At 37.5% G+C, this 19,286-nt stretch overlaps 1 protein-coding gene across 1 annotated transcript in view; it reads left to right on the forward strand.

Moving 5' to 3' along the window:
- mast2 (microtubule associated serine/threonine kinase 2) overlaps positions 1-7,160 on the forward strand; it is a gene marked incomplete at its 3' end in the record, with an annotated part of 68,066 nt that extends 60,906 nt beyond the window's left edge. The window contains exon 21 of the mRNA XM_028443920.1: positions 7,126-7,160. Within this exon, the coding sequence (XP_028299721.1) occupies positions 7,126-7,160 (35 nt within the window). The remainder of the gene's footprint in view (positions 1-7,125) is intronic.
- Positions 7,161-19,286: the final 12,126 nt, after the last annotated feature.

The raw sequence follows: 19,286 nt of genomic DNA on the forward strand, positions 1-19,286 counted from the left end.
GCAGCACCACGACCGGACTCAACCACTGCACCGAGGGGGGGCGGGACCAACCACTCCACCGCTAATCACAGGGTGGGCGGGACAAAAGCATTCCAACGCCAATAATAGGGTGGGTGGGCGGGACAAATAGCTCTACCGCCAATCACAGGGGTCGAGCTCCGTATTCTCTTCCTGTTTGGCCGTTAGGGAAAAATGTCTGTATTCAGATTTGGTTTATCCAATAAAATGAAATATAACAAATCTTAAATGCAAAATATTGTTAATGGAAGCCCGTTTTTACCACAAAATGAATGAATAAATAAATAGAAATCACTATGGTAAGTCATAATTATGAGAAAATTATTTTAAATGAAATTTTCTACGAAACATACAAAAATGTGACAGAATCATTTTGCAATAAAGCCATATTCTAAGAACTGAATAAACAGCCAAAATATGCGTTTTGAATGAATTATTATTCAAAGTGTAATTAAGAATGTTAACAGCGTCGGTAGACTGCTGCAAATCCTCAATTTATATCTCATAATTATGACTTTATATCTCATAACTAGAACTTTATATCTCATAATTATGACTTTATATCTCATAACTAGAACTTTATATCTCATAATTATGACTTTATATCTCATAATTATGACTTGCTGTGGTGATTATTATATTTTTTCAGTGTATTCAACTGTATTCAAACACTTTATTGTCTTTTCGATAAAACAGTTTAAAACATATCTCACCTGATTCTATTCAAACTATTTTTCCCACAGCTCCAAAGGCTAGAAAAACACATTTTAAAACTATATCTGTTTTTGAAATGATTTCTTACATCAAACGTTTAATATTGATTTTAGAAACTGTTCGTTTTGTGATATTCACAGTGAAACTGTATTTATTTTACATATAAGCACACAAAAAAACGTTTTAGATATCATTACAGGTTTGGATTTTGGTTTTCCATCATCTGAGTTTTGTCAGATTAAGTTGTACAACAAACTATTTTTTTATTCACAATGTAGAATTTCAAAATCAAAGCCAAATTTGCCAGACATGAACTTGCTGCTAAAATTTCTTAAAATTATTGGAAAATGTTTTATATGCAAACCGCTGAATTATTTTAGTTTTAGTCAGTGGGCAACTGGAGGCGTGGGGGCCACAATCGGCCCTCACTCTAATTTTATGATGCACCAAAACAAATACACAAAAACACACTAAACGGCAAAACAATTACAAAAATAATACACAACATAACTCCAAAAATGCCAATACAACACAAAATGACTCCTAAGCACACAAACACCTCGTCTAACCAAAAGTAAAACCAAAATTTACAATTTACTACTTCAGACAGAACTCCCTTTATCACATCTTTATCTGCTTCTCATCTGAAGACAGAGAAGCCAATAATTATCAGATTTGAGGACGTTATCATCATCCACTGCTTTAAAATCCACTGTTAATGTAAGATTAGAGCAGCTAACGTGAACGTGTGTAAATCCATCAGATCCATGTGAGCAGGTGTGTTTTAATGCGCTGTAATCCCTCTGCTAAACACACGTTAGCACCTCTGCAGCGGCGCTAAGCTCACATCTAAGCTTCCATATCATTTGTGATAATTGTGATGTGCTGCTGCTTTTACTTTGAGGGTTTATCACACCAGTAATGAACAGAGCGGGTGTAGAAGCTGCGATACGTTACAACACAAAACGATTCCAAAAATACAGAAAAAGACTCAAATACTTATACACTATACTTATATATATAGTGGGGCAAAAAAGTATTTATTCAGCCACCAATTGTGCAAGTTTTCCCACTTAAAAAAATGAGAGAGGCCTGTAATTTTCATCATAGGTAAACCTCAACTATGAGAGACAAAATGAGAAAAAAAATCCAGGAAATCACATTGTAGGATTTTTGCAAATTATGGTGGAAAATATGTATTTGGTCAATAACAAAAGTTCATCTCAATACATTGTAATGTACCCTTTGAGAGTTAGCACTACTACGGTTAGCACTGTGAGAGTTAGCACTACTCGATTAGCACTGCCACAGTTAGCACGACTCGATTAGCACTGCTAGAGTTAGCACCGCTACATTTAGCACTGCTACAGTTAGCACCGCTACAGTTAACACTGCAATAGTTGGCATTGCTACAGTTAGCAAAAATGACAGTTAGCACTACTACAGTTAACACTGCAATAGTTAGCATTGCTACAGTTGGCACGACTCGATTAGCACTGCTACAGTTAGCACCTTGGATTGGACAAATATATTTTTCTGGTCCATCCCTGGTCGAAAGTATGGACAAAGTCATCCTGCAAACACATACAACTACCCTCAGATAGACTTTAAACTTAATAATACCTCTGGAGAATTTACATGTATAGTTATAGGACTGAGAAAATCTGCTTTTGGACATTGTTACAACCTTTTTAACCCCAAAATGATCCAATTTTATTCTGTCATTGGTCAAGCGTCTTGATGAATTACCGAGAATAGTGTCTGCTTTTTATATTTTGAATGTAAGACATAATACAATAAAAGTTATTTGTCTTCAGAGACAATAAACAGGTTGATGGTCACTGTTAGCGTGTTAGCACGTGGGACGTTGAGGTGATATATCGTAACACTGGTGTCCTCAGCGAGGGTTCAAAGCTCACTTCCTGTGAAGGAGTCCCAGGTATGACTGGAGGAGACGAAGTACATTTATTCTGAGTGAACGAGCATCTCTGGGGGAAAGAAGGAGCGACTGAAGCACTATCGACCAGACGTAGTGCAACTGCAAACATCACACACACCTTTGATCAGATCCTTTCACGCCTTAATGTATCTGACATCGGCCACTTCAGTCTCAACAGCCTCTGACTGTCAATGCCAAAAAAAGCTGTTTTTGTTTTTTTGGGTCATTTTGTCTGTTTTTATTGTTTTGTGTATTTCTGGAGTTCTTCTGAATACATTTTTTTAATATATTTTGTGTATTTTACTGCTATTTATGTGGTTTTTGAGTAATTTTTTAGTGTGTTTTTAGAGTCATTTTGTATATTTTTTTCTGATTTGTGTATTTTCAATAATAATAATAATAATAATTTGGTTAGATTTTGTGTAGTTTTATTGTTATATTGACATTTTGTGCATTTTTCTTTTGTTTTGTGAGTTATGTTGTGTATTTTTTTAATCATTTTGTGTCTTTTAAATAATAGTTTTATTGTATTTTGTGTAGTTTTCCATGGTTTTGTTGTATGTTTTTTTTTCACGCTGACATCATATGCTCCCTCTTTCTCTCTGTTGATTTGATAGTGATGGTGTCATACTGCAATGGCCCCATGTCCCATGATGCAACACTGCAGAAAACGCTGTGAAACAGGTTTCTGCGTCCAAACCTGCTGAGTCATCTGCTCTGGTTGCCATGGCAGCCGTGGTCATGACTCAGTGTTATTCCAGCAGCAGCCGTTTGTGGGCTGTGGGAAAAAAGCTGAGTCAGCACTCACGCACACACGTACACACACACACACGTACACACACACGTACACACACACGCGCACACGCACACGCACACACACACACACACACACACACACACACACACACACACACACACACAAATATGTGTTGTGATTTCTTTTCTAATTTTTTCAGTTATTTTTGTATATGTTTATTGTTGTATTTTTTATTTTCCTGCTGTTTAGTGTGGTTTTTGAGTTATTTTTGACAGTTTTTCTGTCTTTCTGTGGTTATACATTAACATTTTGGGCAGTGTTGTGAATTATTTTGTGTATTTGTTTTTGATTTGTGTGTTTGTTGTCATTTTGTGTATTTTTAACAATAGTTTTGTTGTATTTTGTGTATTTTTAACAATAGTTTTGTTGTATTTTGTGTAGTTTTAACAATAGTTTTGTTGTTTTGTGTAATTCTGTGCAGTTTTCTGTGGTTATTTTTTCCTGCTGTTTTGTGTGGTTATTGAGTTATTGTGGTGTGAAGTTTTCTGTCATCCTGCTTGGTTTTCTGTGTTGTTTCCAACGTGTTTGTTGTTATTTTGTAATTCCTTTTGTTATTTTGTACTATTTTTGGAATCATTTTGTGTGTTTTTAATAATAATAATTTGGTTATGTTTTGTGTAGTTATGTTGTTACTTTGTGTATTTTTAGAATCATTTTGTGTATTTTTGGAAATAGTTTGTATATTTTTACGATAGTTTTGTGTCCAAAATGATGGAGGATTGGTGGAAATGTAGCATGAAAGCTTTGCCCTGGGGCAGAGAGGCTACTGACAACTGGTGACCTGTGTGTGAGTGTGTGTGTGTGTGTGTGTGTGTGTGTGTGTGTGTGTGTGTGTGTGTGTGTGTGTGTGTGTGTGTGTGTGTGTGTGTGTGTGTGTGTGTGTGAGACACACTCCGTCCTAATGTACAATAAATCTTAAGAATCGCCCTCTTCTCGTCATGTGACTGTGCTCTCGCTCTTGATTGGACCAAATTTACGTCCTCTGATGGACGTTTTCATTAAGCCAGGTGAGAAAACACCAAGGTTGAGGTCAATTACATTTTTCAATTACAACTACGTCTTCAATTATCCATGTTCAATTACAAATAAATTTTGATTATTATGGTCGGCATTTTTTCCAATTACAATTAAAATTACAATTATTATTTTTCTCTGGAAAGTTTATTATTATTATCTTATAATAATAATAACTATTATTATTATTATTATTATTGTTATTTTTATGTTTATATTTTTTCTAGTTGATTGTTATTATTTAATGTTTACATTGTTAGAGAGAGCACAGTTCATCATGTATAACATTCATTACATGGCTGATAAAGTTGATTCTGATTACAATTCTGTTCTCAATTACTAAAGTTCAAATGCAATTAACCACAATTACTGAGCCTGAAATAAATAAATACATAAAACGTAACCTTCCTCTTGTGTTAGCTTTCTGTTAGCATCTCTAATACTAACAGGTCAGTTTGACCCATGTCTATAATCAGCTGTAAAAAACTGGTCCCAATTGGAGCTGCTTTGTGTTTTTCTTCTTTAAGGGAGCAGATGATAAACTGGGGGCTTGTCCGGGATATCAATCATTTCATTTGTATTTTCTTTTAGATTGACTGTGTTCTGATGGAAACGGAATGAGTTGATATTATTTAAAACTTTGTGGACTGGTGCAGGTCCACGGCCCAGAGGTTGGGGACCACGGGTCTAGATCATGGGAAGTCTGCGTGTAATAAACATGTAGCTCCATCTATACTGGTCTTATCACTGGGACACAGGGACCCATTCAACATCACAATAACCTCTTTGTTTACTGTGTGTGTGTGTGTGTGTGGGGGGGACTCTAGGCTAGGATGGATGTCAAGGTGGCAGATTTATGTACCCGTGTCCTAACCTCATGGCCTCGGTGTTTATTGGAGAATCTTTTCCTTCTGTTGGAGGCTACTGGTGTCTGGGGGGCTAACGGAGGCTAATAAACAGTGCTAACAGTGTGACATGGGGGGGGGGGTAATGTAATGTAAATGTATTTCTGTTCAGTGTTGTAACTTTGCTGCCTCTTGGCCAGGACTCCCTTGAAAAAGAGGTTTTTAATCTCAACGGGATTTTTTTTTTTCCTGGTTAAATAAAGGTTAAATAAAAAAAAAAACACAGATGGAGGTTTGGGGTCAGCAGACAGTCTAGGGTGATCTCCAGATTTTCATACATTTGGTGAAACCTGACGTATGTAATGGAAGTAGACATTAATGATGTTACACTAACACCCCCCCAAAAAAAAAAAAAAAAAAAAAAAAAGAGAGAAAGCTGTTTAGTGTCTGGTAAATTTTCAGGCGACATTTGTGCAGATTTTGTTTAATGGTTACACATGAAACACGTTTTTTGCTATATACAGTTTCACTTAAAGTACACTTTAAATAAGTGGATTAAAACCAAAACAAACTAGAATTTTAGCATTTCCTGAAGAAAATGAAAGTGAGGATGCAGTAAGCAAATTCAGAAGATCCATCCATCTATTTTGTTACCCGCTCGCTAAAAACGACATTATTTTAGTATAAGTTAACATCAACATTAGCATAAGTTAGCATTAGCATTAGCTAGCATTGACATTAATCTAGCTTTAACATTGGCATTAACGTTAGCATAAGTTTGCATTAGCATTAACATGAACCCAATGTTATCATTAATCTAGCTTTAGCATTAATCTAACAATTACATTAGCCTAGCATTAACCTAGCGGTAGCATTAACCTAACAATTACATTAGCCTTGTATTAGCATTAGTCTAGCATTAGCATTAACCTAGTATGAAGATTAGCCTAACGTTAGCAATAACATTAACATAAGTTAGCATTAACATTAGCATTAGTCTAGCAACAACATTAATCTAGCATTAGCATTAATTTAGCATTAGTATTAATCTAGCACTAACTAGTATTAACATTAGCCTAGCATTCGCAATAATGTTAGCACAGGGCTGCTAAGTTTCAGAAAATGACAATAGTGAGACTTTAGTGACATGATGCGTTACCGTGAAAAAAATGTTTGCCCTTTTTTAACATGACTTTGTCCTGTTTTAACGTTAATTTCTACCTTCAGAATGATATCATCACCTCCATACCAGCAGCTCTCCCTGCACTGTGGCCTCCTAATGCTAGTTTTAATCAACCAGAAATTACAAATGAAAACTAACAAGAATTTTGACAAAATAAATGTATTTGTCAATATTTCATTTCAACCAACTCTCCATCATTTATCTGGGGACATGTCTCATAGGGGTGGGAACCTCTGGGTACCTCACGATACGATATGATACACGATACAAAGCTCACAACGATACTGCGATTATCGATATATTGGTCAGAATCAATCTACCATAATCTATGACATAACAAGAAAAAAAAAAAAGATTAAGTGAAAAAATACCATTTTTTTTATTTTATATCTCTGAAAGACAAATTGAAAAAAGTGTCATAAACAGTGACACTATTTTAGTGCCACATTTCTGTAAATAAGTGTCAACATAACAATGTAAACGAATAAGTATCTAAGAGCCTTCATTGCAAACTCGATGAGGTTGTGGAAAACCACCCTTGAGGCCAATGGCAAGGCACTTGCACAAGTTTCCATCAAATGTGGCATATACCAAGGAGATGCCCTGTCCCCACTGCTGTTCTGCATAGGTCTGAACCCCCTCAGCCAAATAATCAACATGAATGGCTATGGATACCGACTCAGGAACGGGGCCACCATCAGTCACCTCCTCTACATGGATGACATCATGCTGTACGCTAAGAATGAGCGAGACATAGACACTGATCCATACCACCAAGATCTACAGCGCAGACATTGGGATGTCATTCGGACTAGAGAAGTGTGGTTGATGGTGACTAAGAGAGGGAAGGTAGTCCACAAAGAAGGGGTCTCACTCCCAGAAGGAGCAATAGCAGACATTGAGGACAGTTACAAGTACCTCAGAATCCCACAAGCAAATGGCAACCTCGAAGAGGTGACTAGGAAAGCGGCAATGGCCAAATACCTCCAACGAGTAAGGCGTGTCCTAAGAAGCCAGCTCAATGGGAAGAACAAGTCCCGGGCAATAAACAGCTACGCCCTGCCAGTAATCAGATACCCTGCAGGAATAATAAGCTGGCCAAAGGATGAGATACAGACCACAGATGTTAAGACACCAAAGCTCCTAACCATGCACGGAGGGTTCCACCCCAAATCCAGCACCCTGAGACTGTACGCTAGCCGTAAGGAAGGAGGCCGAGAACTAGTGAGCGTGAGGGTCACTATCCAGGATGAAACATCCAAGATCCATAAGTACATCAAGGACAAGGCTCCAACAGATGACATGCTCAGTGAATGTCTCAGACAATGGGGAACAGAAGATGAGACAATCCAGCACATAACTGCAGGGTGTAAGATGCTGGCAGGGAAAGCTTACATGGAGCTCCATAACCAAGTGACTGGTATAGTGTACAGGAACATCTGTGCAGAGTATGGGCTGGAAACCACAAGGTCAAAGTGGGAAACACCTCCAAAGGTGGTAGAGAATGACCGAGCTAAGATCCTGTGGGACTTCCAGATACAGACGGACAGAATGGTAATGGAGAACCAACCAGGCATTCTGGTGGTGGACAAAGAGCAGAGGAAAGCCGTTGTGGTCGACATAGCAATACCAAGCAACTTCAACATCAGGAATAAGGAACACGAGAAACTAGAGAAATACCAGGGGCTCAGAGAAGAGCTGGAGAAGGTCTGGAGGGTGAAGGCATCAGTGGTGCCCGTGGTCATCGGGGCAGTGACCCCCAAACTGGAGGAGTGGCTCCAGCAGATCCCAGGAAATACATCAGACATCTCAGTCCAGAAAAGTGCAGTGTTAGGAACAACAAAGATACTGAAGAACCCTCAAGATCCCAGGCCTCTGGTAGAGGACCTGAGCTTGGAGGAAAACGAGAACACCCACAGTGGGTGAGGAAGAGTTTATATAATATATACATATTCTTGTGTGTGTGTGTTCCTCTGTGTGTGTGTGTGTGTGTGTGTGTGTGTGTGTGTGTGTGTGTGTGTTCCTCTGTGTGTGTGTGTGTGTTCCTGTGTGTGTACAAGGAGAAAAGCCTTAAGTGCACTTCAGCCTGAGAGTGTCATCTAGGGAGGCTAACGTGTGTGTGTGTGTTACAAAAACACACACTCACACACACACACACACACACGTGGAGGTTGCGTGTTCTCTCCCTCACACGCTAACGCTAGCTCTGCTGTTTGCGTGACTGACGATGTGGATTGATCGTGTCGTGCAGAGCAGCGTGAACCAGGAGTAAACATGTTTTCCTTCCAATCTGCACAGGAAACACAGCTGCACCGCCACAATAAAACGCTTCGTACCATTGGTGTGTGTCTGTAGTATTGACATCAATGCTGATTGGTTTGAAACTTTATTTCAAACTATATATTGTTCTATGAATCTGTGATAACCACATTTATTTATTCATCTGAATAATATCCACTGTTATCCAGGAACGGTTATTATTATTACTATTGTATTCCGTGTCCTTTATTATTCCGTGTGCCGCCACTCCTCCTACACCGTTTGTCCGATTTTAATAATTAAGATATCAAACTGTTCAGAAAATTCACGACATGTATGCAATCGCTTTTATAATTTGTAACTTGTCCACTTTTTGAGTTATTGCCCTGGCAACTTTTTGCTCCCATCCACTTACATTGGAAATATCAACCTTAGAAACTTTTAAACCCTTCCTCACCAGCCATTCTTTAACTGATCCAAACCATTCAACCTTTAACATGTTCAGCTACTACCTCCAACCCATTTACACTTCTTTAAACCTTTTCAACCCATTTCAACCTTTTCAACTCATTTTAACTTTTTCAACCCATTTGAACTTTTTCAACCTTTTCAACCCATTTTAAATTTTTTCAACCTTTTCAACCTTTTCAACCCATTTGAACTTTTTCAACCTTTTCAACCCAATGCTAATGCTAACGCTACGTCAAAGTTAACGCAAAACGAATGCTAATGCTAGCACAATGCTAATGCTAGCGCAATGCTAATGCTAATGCTAACGCAATGCGAATACTAATGCAATGCTAACGCAATGTTAATGCTAACGCTAATGCTAACGTAATGCTAGTACCAATACTACGCCCATATTAATGAAATGCTAATGCTAACGCAATGTTAATGCTAATGCTAATGCTAATGCAATGTTAATGCTAACGCAATGCTAATGCTAACGCAATGCTAATATTAATGCTAGCACAATGCTAATATTAATGCTAGCGCAATGCTAATGCTAGCACAATGCTAGCGCAATGCTAGTAATAATGCTAATGCAATGCTAACACTAGCGCAATGCTAATGCTAACCTAATGCTAATGATATGTCAATGCTAATGCAATGCTAATGCTATTGCTAGCGTAATGCTATTGCTAGCATAATGCTAATGCTAACGCAATACTAACATAATGCTAATGCTAACGCAATGCTAATGTTAACGCAATGCTAATGCTAGCACAATGCAAATGTTAGCGCAATGCTAATGCTAGCACAATGTAAATGTTAGCGCAATGCTAGCATAATGCTAATGCTAGTGCAATGCTAATGCTAGCAAAATGCTAATGCTAGCACAATGTTAATACTAGCGCAATGTTAATGCTAGCACAATGCTAATGTTAGCGCAATGCTAATGTCAATACTACGCCAATGCTAATGAAATGTTAATGTTAACGTTATGTCAATGCTAATGCTAACGCAATGCTAATGATAATGCTAAGGCAATGCTAATGCTAAAACAATGCAAATGCTAACACAATGCTAACGCAATGTTAACACAATGCCAATGCTAACTTTTTTCAACTCATTGAATTTTTTTCATATTTTTCAACAAATTCAACTTTTTTCAAATTGCGGTGCGACAGGGGCAAGCACATGCTTCTAGTTAATATTATAGTCATCCTAAAGATGGAAATCCTGGTTTTAATCACTAATGAAATGGTTCAAAGTGACCAAAAATGGTGGAAAAGGTGGTGAAATGGGATTTTAAAAACCACAGAAATTGCTTAAAAGTTGCAAATTAGAGTGGATAAAAACAGACAGAAAAAGTGGTAAAAAGGGTTCAATGTGTCAATATTGGAACAAACTGGCAAATAATGGGCATGACAAATAGTGAATGTGGTTAAATTCAGTGGTGCAGACAGCCAGAATCCTGTACAAAAAATGGCGAAAAATAATCATGAAATCTGCTAAAAAGAGGTTATAAAGTGACAATAATGGATCAACATATGTGACATTAGGTGTAAAAGTGGTAGAAATGGTTTATAAGTGCTGAATATGTCTGGAAAGTGAAAAAAATGTGCAGAAAAGCATTAAAATGTGATGTAGAAGTGTCAGAAATGTAGCAAAAATACATGAAAAGGAACAAAAATATGGCTAGAAAAAGTGATGAAAATAGGTTAAAATATGGTGAGTTTGGTGGAGTTGTAGAAAAATGGTAAAAAATAAGCAAAAATGAGCTCAAATTATTAAAAAAAATTCTTAATTTCTTAAAGGCATCTGGTGAAACGCCCTCCCAGTGTCTCGTGACCCCAAATGGGGTCCTGACCCCAAGGTTGAGAACTCCTAGTTTAGGCAGCTTGATCCATCCTGAACCAAAACATGATCACATCTCACATGTTGCATAATGTATTCGATGTTTGGTGTGTTTTTGTAATTTTGGTGGTTCTGCCCATGTGACCTTTACAGTATCTTTCTGATCATATATCATTAAAAACCACTTTATCATTATACGTCACGTTGCATGGTGTCTTGTGTACATTTTGTAGCTCACTGTGAGTGTGATTAATGCACGCAAGCACGCACGCACGCACGCACACACACACACTAATGCTAATGTACTTTAAGCTAAGCTGAGTTTTTTTCCCTCCATACATTATGTAGAGTGTGTTAAAGTGCAGGTCTGTGGACCCGTACACACACTAAGCTGATTAAACGTGGACCCTGAGGGTCAGCGTTTGTCCCTGAATGAACCCAAGCATCACTCACAGCTCAACAGCTTTTCCTTTACATCCTTCTGTGTTTGCTTAATTATTCATCTGAGACCATTTATTCCCACGCTGGAGGAGTGAGACTACGTAGTTGTAAGCTGCTGTCATCACTTTATCTATGACCCAACATGACCCAAAACTACAACTAATGACTCCAAAAACCCACAAAATAACTAGAAAAACACACAAAATGAAAGTAAAATTAGACCCACAAAATAATTACAAAAATGTACAATATGATTCCAAAAATACAATACTGAGCCCAAAAGCACACAAACAGGCAACAAAAACACAAAAATTACCCAAAAGTACAACTTATGATTCCAAAAGCACATTAATGAGCACCAAAGTCACATAAAGGGCAACAAAGTGACTCCAAAAACACAAAGAATAACAAATTACATAAAATGGGACAACACACAAAACATCTTTTTTTTCCTCCCCTTCCCTTTTTTCAAAAAACCTTTATTATTATTACTTTTTTTTATTTTTCTCCTTTCTTCTTTTTTTATATTTTAATTTTATTCTTCCCTGGTTTTCCTTCTTTCTTTCCTTTTTATTTTTTTCCCGCGCCGTGTGCAGATGGACAATCTTCAGCTTTCACTGGATTAAACTTTATTGATGGCTTTTCATTACAACCATCGATCTGTTTTCACAGCTGGTCTCGCGTCATAACCAGCAGACTATGTGTGTGTGTGTGTGTGTGTGTGTGTGTGCGCGTCACTAATGCACTGACATACGCTGAGAGCATACATGTGTTTTTGTGTGTTTTTTTGTTTGTGTATTTTTGGATTGTTTTGTTCTAGTTTTGTGTGTTTTTGTCTGAAAGCAGCGTTTAAAAGCAGTCACAAGATAAACTGATTACTATTCTAATCATAACGCTAGCTGCTATAAGAGAGCTGTGTCACATGATAACCTGACTACGGCTGAAACGATTCATCAAGTTACTCGATTAACTCGATTACAAAAAATTCCTTGAGGCAAATATTGTGCCTCGAAGCATCGTTACATTTCTATGATGCGCACTATACGAGTATACGCGCAACGACCGCACACCACTAGTTAGTTGGCGCCATGGCGGAGAGTAAGTGACAGAGAACGTCTAAAGTCTGGGATCAATACATCAAGGTGCAATCATGTGTTTACTGTAAATAATACGTGTCATACCACAACAGTACGACTTCAATGATGCAGCATCTGAACTTAAAACATCCACATGTTTCAACAAGTGTCGCTGAAACAAGGTAATGTAGCGCTAATTTAGGCCTGGACCAATAATCAATATATAAATCATTTACCGAACGATAAATGAAAAGGAACGCAGAAGTTTTCCAGCCTCAGTATATTGACATATGCATGTGTATTTGGCTGCACGGCTGTGGATATAGAGATATTAAACAGCAGATAACTCAATCAGTTCTAATAATTCATCAGTGAACCTGCAGCATAATTAAAATAATACACAACCACCAGGTAATCTTAGATGTAGGTAAATCAAACAGTTATAGTCCAGAAGATGCAACAACTCTAGCGTCAGATTGCTACAGCGGTTACACGCAGCGGCCTGTGTAGCAGCAGAGAAGACGTAAGCAGTGTGATCAACACGTACGTATGTACACACAAACCAGGGTAGACGGTCTTTAAATCCTTAAAAAGGTAAGGTATTACATTTGATGTTGCCAAATTTAAGGCTTTAAAAGCTTTAAATTTCAGAAAAAGAGCATTAAATATTGTGGCACGTCTTAGTGTCTGTGCTCTGAATGTTATGGATTTTAAAAACTGTCTCTGATCATCACTGTGACAATTCTAATAATGTCAGCAGCACAATATTTGATATAGAATAGAAATACTTTATTAAGTCGGAGATAAATTAATTTTCTCAGCTGCTAAAAACATAATTTCAGTGTTTGTCAAACACATACACACACAGGTTTCTAGGTTACCATAGCAACCGGGCTCACCCCACAAATGATATATTATTTGTTAGTAGTTACAGTAGTTAGCTGACTTAACTGTATTGTTATTTAATTGTTAGCACTGGCACTTAATAACACTACATGGTTAAATTGCAATAAATGGGCTTAGTTTTGGAGCCAAATGTTGTTTTTTTTAATCAATAAAAGCCAAATGTTTGATCATTTTACAACCACGTCATTTTTGTTATGCATTATTTGTTTTGGTTGCTTAAAAATGCAAAAAAAATAAATAATAATAATTATACAATTCACTGATTAATCGATCAATAATGTGCTAGAAGATCAATCAATTCCAAAAAGAATCAATAGCTGCAGCCCTAGAACTGATCACTTGTCAGACCATAACACTGACTGCTAATCCAGTCAGAAGATAACATGATCACCAGTTTGACTGCAACACCACCTGGGAGAAGGTCACACACTGAAATAAATGTAAAAAGATCAAAGCTACTGCTGTCGTTGCTAACGCTGCTAATGTTGCTAATGTTGTTAATGTTGCAAACATTGCTATTGTTGCAAACGTTGCTAATGTTGCTATTGTTGCTAACGTTCCTAACGTTACAAACGTTACTAATGTTGCTAACGTTGCAAACGTTACTAATGTTGCTAACGTTGCAAACGTTACTAATGTTGCTAACGTTGCTAACGTTACTCACGTTGCTCATGTTGTTAACATTGCTAACTCAAAGTGAGGTCATTATTAATTATAAATGAAAGGCATTTATTATTATTGATAAAAACCTAATTGACACTGAGGGAAAGAGGTGAATAAAGCGTTGCCTTAATAAAAATAAGGTCCTCGCTCACAGTGCACACACACACACACGCACCCACGCGCAGACGCACGCACGCACGCACGCACGTGCACACACACGCCCGCCCAGCAGAGCTCACACAGGTGATGATAATTAACCCCAACAATCAGTGTTATCACATACTAATTACACACTCCTAATCCTCCCTCACACTAATTCATCACATGTGAACTAAACATGAACTCTTCATCATCCCTCGCTCACATTTAGTTCACTTTACATTCGAACGACAAAACAACCAGAATTGACCCCAAAACACTTCAAACCAAGCAGATAAATACACAAAACAACAACCACAACAAATATGACAATAAAAATAAACCAAATTTTAAATGTCACGCACACACTATGGGGGGTGGATCCATTCTAAATTAATGTGCACCAGTCCAACAAACGCGTCAACAAATGCGTATCCTGTACGTCTGATCTACATTCTTCATAGACTTAGAATAGGTAGACGGGCACAATGCACAATATTTCTGACCTACTGTACCTACTGTATGTGTGTTTAGTTGGACACAAACATTAAAACAACGGTTTGAAAACGTGCACTTTATTATTCAATATAAACATAGGAAACTCGTAAACAAAGTATAAAACGTGGATGGCTGTTCATCATAGGAATGGGATCCACACAAGGTTCCTGCTGCTTAACAGAAGGTTTTCCTTGCCGCCATGATGAATTCATGTTGGGTGTGGGATACATATGTATGTGTATATACGTATATATGCATATGTGTGTATCCATAAAATGAAGAGTCCGTCCTTAAGACTGCTCTACTGTAAAGTGTCTTGAGATACCATTGGTTATGATTTGGTGCTATACAAATAAAGATTGATTGATTGATTGATAAAAGTGTATCAAGCGGACTGACGACTGCTCTGGTCAACAGTCAAACCGGGGGTGAGGGGACGAAGCACACGCACACACGCACACACGCACACTCCTAGAGGTTTACATGCAGAAAAACCTTGTCTACTGTCATTAATCAGCCTAAAAAAGAGGAGGAAGAGGACATCTGTCATTACTGCAGGACACACAGCGATGCCAGGAATGAGGTCAGGCTGGATTTAAACACTTTTTCCCACGGACAGTTTAGAGTAGTTTTTCAATTTTTATGTTTTTGTTGTTTTTGTTGCAATTCTGTGAATTTTTATTCTTGTTTATAGCAATTTAGCTTTTTATTTTCTGTGTTTTTGAAGTTTAAAGCTTTTACGTTCAATGTCTGTGAAAAAAAAAAATCCGGCTCTAACATGCTAAGGTCACGTATTAAAGGGGGAGGAGCCACAGAAAGGCTGGACAGGTTCCGCGTGATCAGACATTGTGTGTTTGACCTTATGGGGACCCGTCTGATACAAATATTACAGATTATAACTAATGTACGACTTGATATGGAACACACAACACAACAAAAAGTTAAATATTCAAACACAAAGACAGATGTACAGTCTATAAAAGCAGAGTGATATCATTTTACCCACAATCCTCTGCTCCACAGTCTGATTAAAGAGAGATCAATGGTTTGATCTTCAGACGGGTTTTAATGGGAACCTCCCACTTCTTTAGGGTTGTGTGTGTGTGTGTGTGTCTGTGTCTGTGTGTGAGTGATCAGATCAATAAGGTCATCCCGTCTCACATCTGTCACAGTGAGTCCACAATCACTGAACAGAAACTACACATTTTATAATCCTTCTGTGTATATTACTATTGCATCAACACATCATCAGTAGTAAAACTGTCTCACGATGGTTTAATCCCAGCTCACGTTTCCTTAGGACAACGGATGAAAATTAGCCATTCTGCTAACTCCGGCATATTTACGTTGTTGCTCTGCTGACATGTTGATGAATATGCATTGTCCTAATTCAAATAAATAAATAAAATTAAATTTAGGAGACAAAGGTTCACTACAGGAGAAGCAACACAAAATGACAACAAAAACACACAAACTACTACAAAAATAATCAAAAACAAGCACAAATCAACAAAGAAATAACACAAAACACACAAAACAACACTAAAAAACACAGAAAACAACACAAGAATACACAGAAAAATAGCACAAAAATACACAAATGGCAAAATACACATACACATTTTTGTCTGTGACAAAGGACAATAACACAAAATATTAAAAATACACAACAAAAACACACAAAATGACTTCAAAAAGTCACAAATAAGCAAAAACAGCAGTGTGTAACACACACACACACACACACACACACTGGACGACCACCAGTATCATTATGGTAAACACACACTCCAGACTGAGCCCTCACTTGACCTTTATTACACTCTACAACTCCAGGGTGTGTGTGTGTGTGTGTGTGTACAGCAGGATTATGCTGCATGTTAAACACTTTCCTCCTGGTGGGATCGAGACGAGGCGTGACTTTAGTGTGAACTCTACACGCACACGTACACACACACACACACACACACACACGCGCACACACACACACATGGGGCGTGTCCATAACAGTCCCAATATTACATTTAATATAAAATTTAATTTAGAAAAGTGTGTCTTCGAATCAAATGTTATGTCTTGTCTCTATTGTGTGTGAGTATTTATTACACATATATATTCATGAACTTTGGGCTTTGAAGTACGGCTGAAACAGATAAAAAAGTACTTTAGCTTTAGCTTCACTAAATGAAGATGAAGAAAAACCAGCACTAATCAGCATTAACAACAGCAGAGCCAATGAAGCACAAATCATTAACATTATAACATTAATGGACAACTTTAACATAACAACACAAACATGTGACTGTGTCTGATCTGAGGATCACATGATCAACATTCATGTCAGCATTAGAATAATTATGGCCAAACAAAGAGTTTGTGTTGTTTTGTTGTCGTTTGTATATATTTCTGCTAACATTGTGTATTTTTCTGTCATGTTGTGCGTTTACTTTGTGTGATCATCTCTACAACATCTTTATGTTTCCATAGCAACAATAAACCAACACTCTGACCTGTGTTTTAAGCTGAATGAGACGTTTGAGTGGTACCTGGTGCAGGTAGACCTCCTGTGGTGACACTGTGTACATAAAGCTCCAATCAGAGAGAGGTAAACCACATGGTTGCAGAGACCGAACACCATCAGCTGACCCATGTTGAGGATGGCCAGAGGCATGCTGGGAGAATTCAGGACTGTGTTCAGCTTCTCACCACTTCCTCCCAAAGTCTCTGAAAGACGAAGGAGGAGAAATGTGTTAATGATCCAGGATAAAGAAGGAGCTGCTGGTTTATTATTAAAGGATAATAAAAGCTAATTAAACTGTTTTTATGTTCATTTGGCTGAAAGTGTGACTCTCACAGGTCTAAATGTTATAAAGCAGTGGTTCTCAACTGGTCTCACCCTGTGACCCAATTTTGTCACCGTCATTAAATCGCGACCCACTTTTCTTTTTTTTTTTTTTTTAGAATTCAACCAATCAAATTTATTCTTATTAATCCATATAAGGCCTGTCAAAAGAAAAGTTTCTTTCAAAATAAAAGACAGGTCCAACCCAACATGAGAGACATTAAGTATTTATTTATTTTTGACCAGCTGTCCGCGACCCACCAGTTGAGAATCACTGTTGTAAAGAATGAATGACATCACATATTCTATACCTTTCTGTAATCCTAAGGAACTATAGAAGCTAAAACTGTAGTGAAAAGATCACAGCACACACACCAGGACATTATGTTCTAAGAGGGAAAAGTCGACAACTCAGCAAACTCTGCATTTCTCCACTGCTGTGAGTCACTAAATAAACACAGATCTATATAATACGAGTCTATGTGAAACTACAGGCTGAGCTGGATCCACTGATATACAGGTCGGGTATGTTACGTAAAACAACACCACAAAATTCAAACTCCATATTTTGATAAATCCAAATCATGTCATCAGACAGATACCAACATTACACACATCTGATCACTTCTCAGCTGAGATATCATCCACACACACACACACACACACACGCACACACACACACACACACACACAAAACAAAGTTATGACAAAATTACATAAAATGAATAAAAAACCACACAAACAACAAACACACACAACAGAGAGGTGGAAAAATACACAAATTATCTCAAAAACTAACCAAAGGAAGTCAAAATAAATTGAGTCAAAAAAATACACAAAAATATATATTTTTAAAATACACAAAATCCCTTTAAAAATAAACAAAATGTGATAAAAAAAAAATATACATAAATGACTCAAAAATTATACAAAGTTAGGACACAATTAAATAAAATGATTAAAAAAAAAAAACAGGAAAAACCACACAATGACTACAAATACAGAAAAGTGTAATAAAAAGAACAATGTAAACATGAAACGAGTGTAAAGACACTGTGATGATGGTTGAACAACACGTGAGAACCTGCGTGTGTTGTTCCAACAGACGATGAAGCCACAGGTCATCATCATCACTGCTGTAGGCCGACATATGTCCAGTGTGTTTGTGTGTGTGTGTGTGTGTGTGTGTGTGTGTGCGCGTGCGTCAGGGTACTGGCACTATGCAGACATGACATCACCTGTGCTGCACTGAGGATGAGGAGGAGATGAAGAGATTATATATTTACACCTGCAGAACTCAGTCGAAGCTGTGAATGTGACAGAAAGTCACTTTTATCCTAGAAATATTCACAGATTAGTCGCTCCGGGGTATAAGTCACATACCCTGATGTCAGGCTGCTTTAACTGGCTCAGTGCAAAGATGATCAACCTTTTTTAGGTCACGGCCCCCAAAATAAAAGTTCCAGATCTATAAGGGGGAATAAAGGGGAGAGTTTTTTGGGGTCCATCCATAAAGTCATTAAAATAATGGTCCATTGTTTTATGAATCTGTGATAAAATTATTATTATAGTCATCTTAAAGATGGAAATCCTGGTTTTAATCACAAATGGGTTCAAAGTGACCAAAAATGG

This window comes from Gouania willdenowi, chromosome 4, assembly GCF_900634775.1.
Source record: "Gouania willdenowi chromosome 4, fGouWil2.1, whole genome shotgun sequence".
NCBI classification, from domain to species: domain Eukaryota; kingdom Metazoa; phylum Chordata; class Actinopteri; order Blenniiformes; family Gobiesocidae; genus Gouania; species Gouania willdenowi.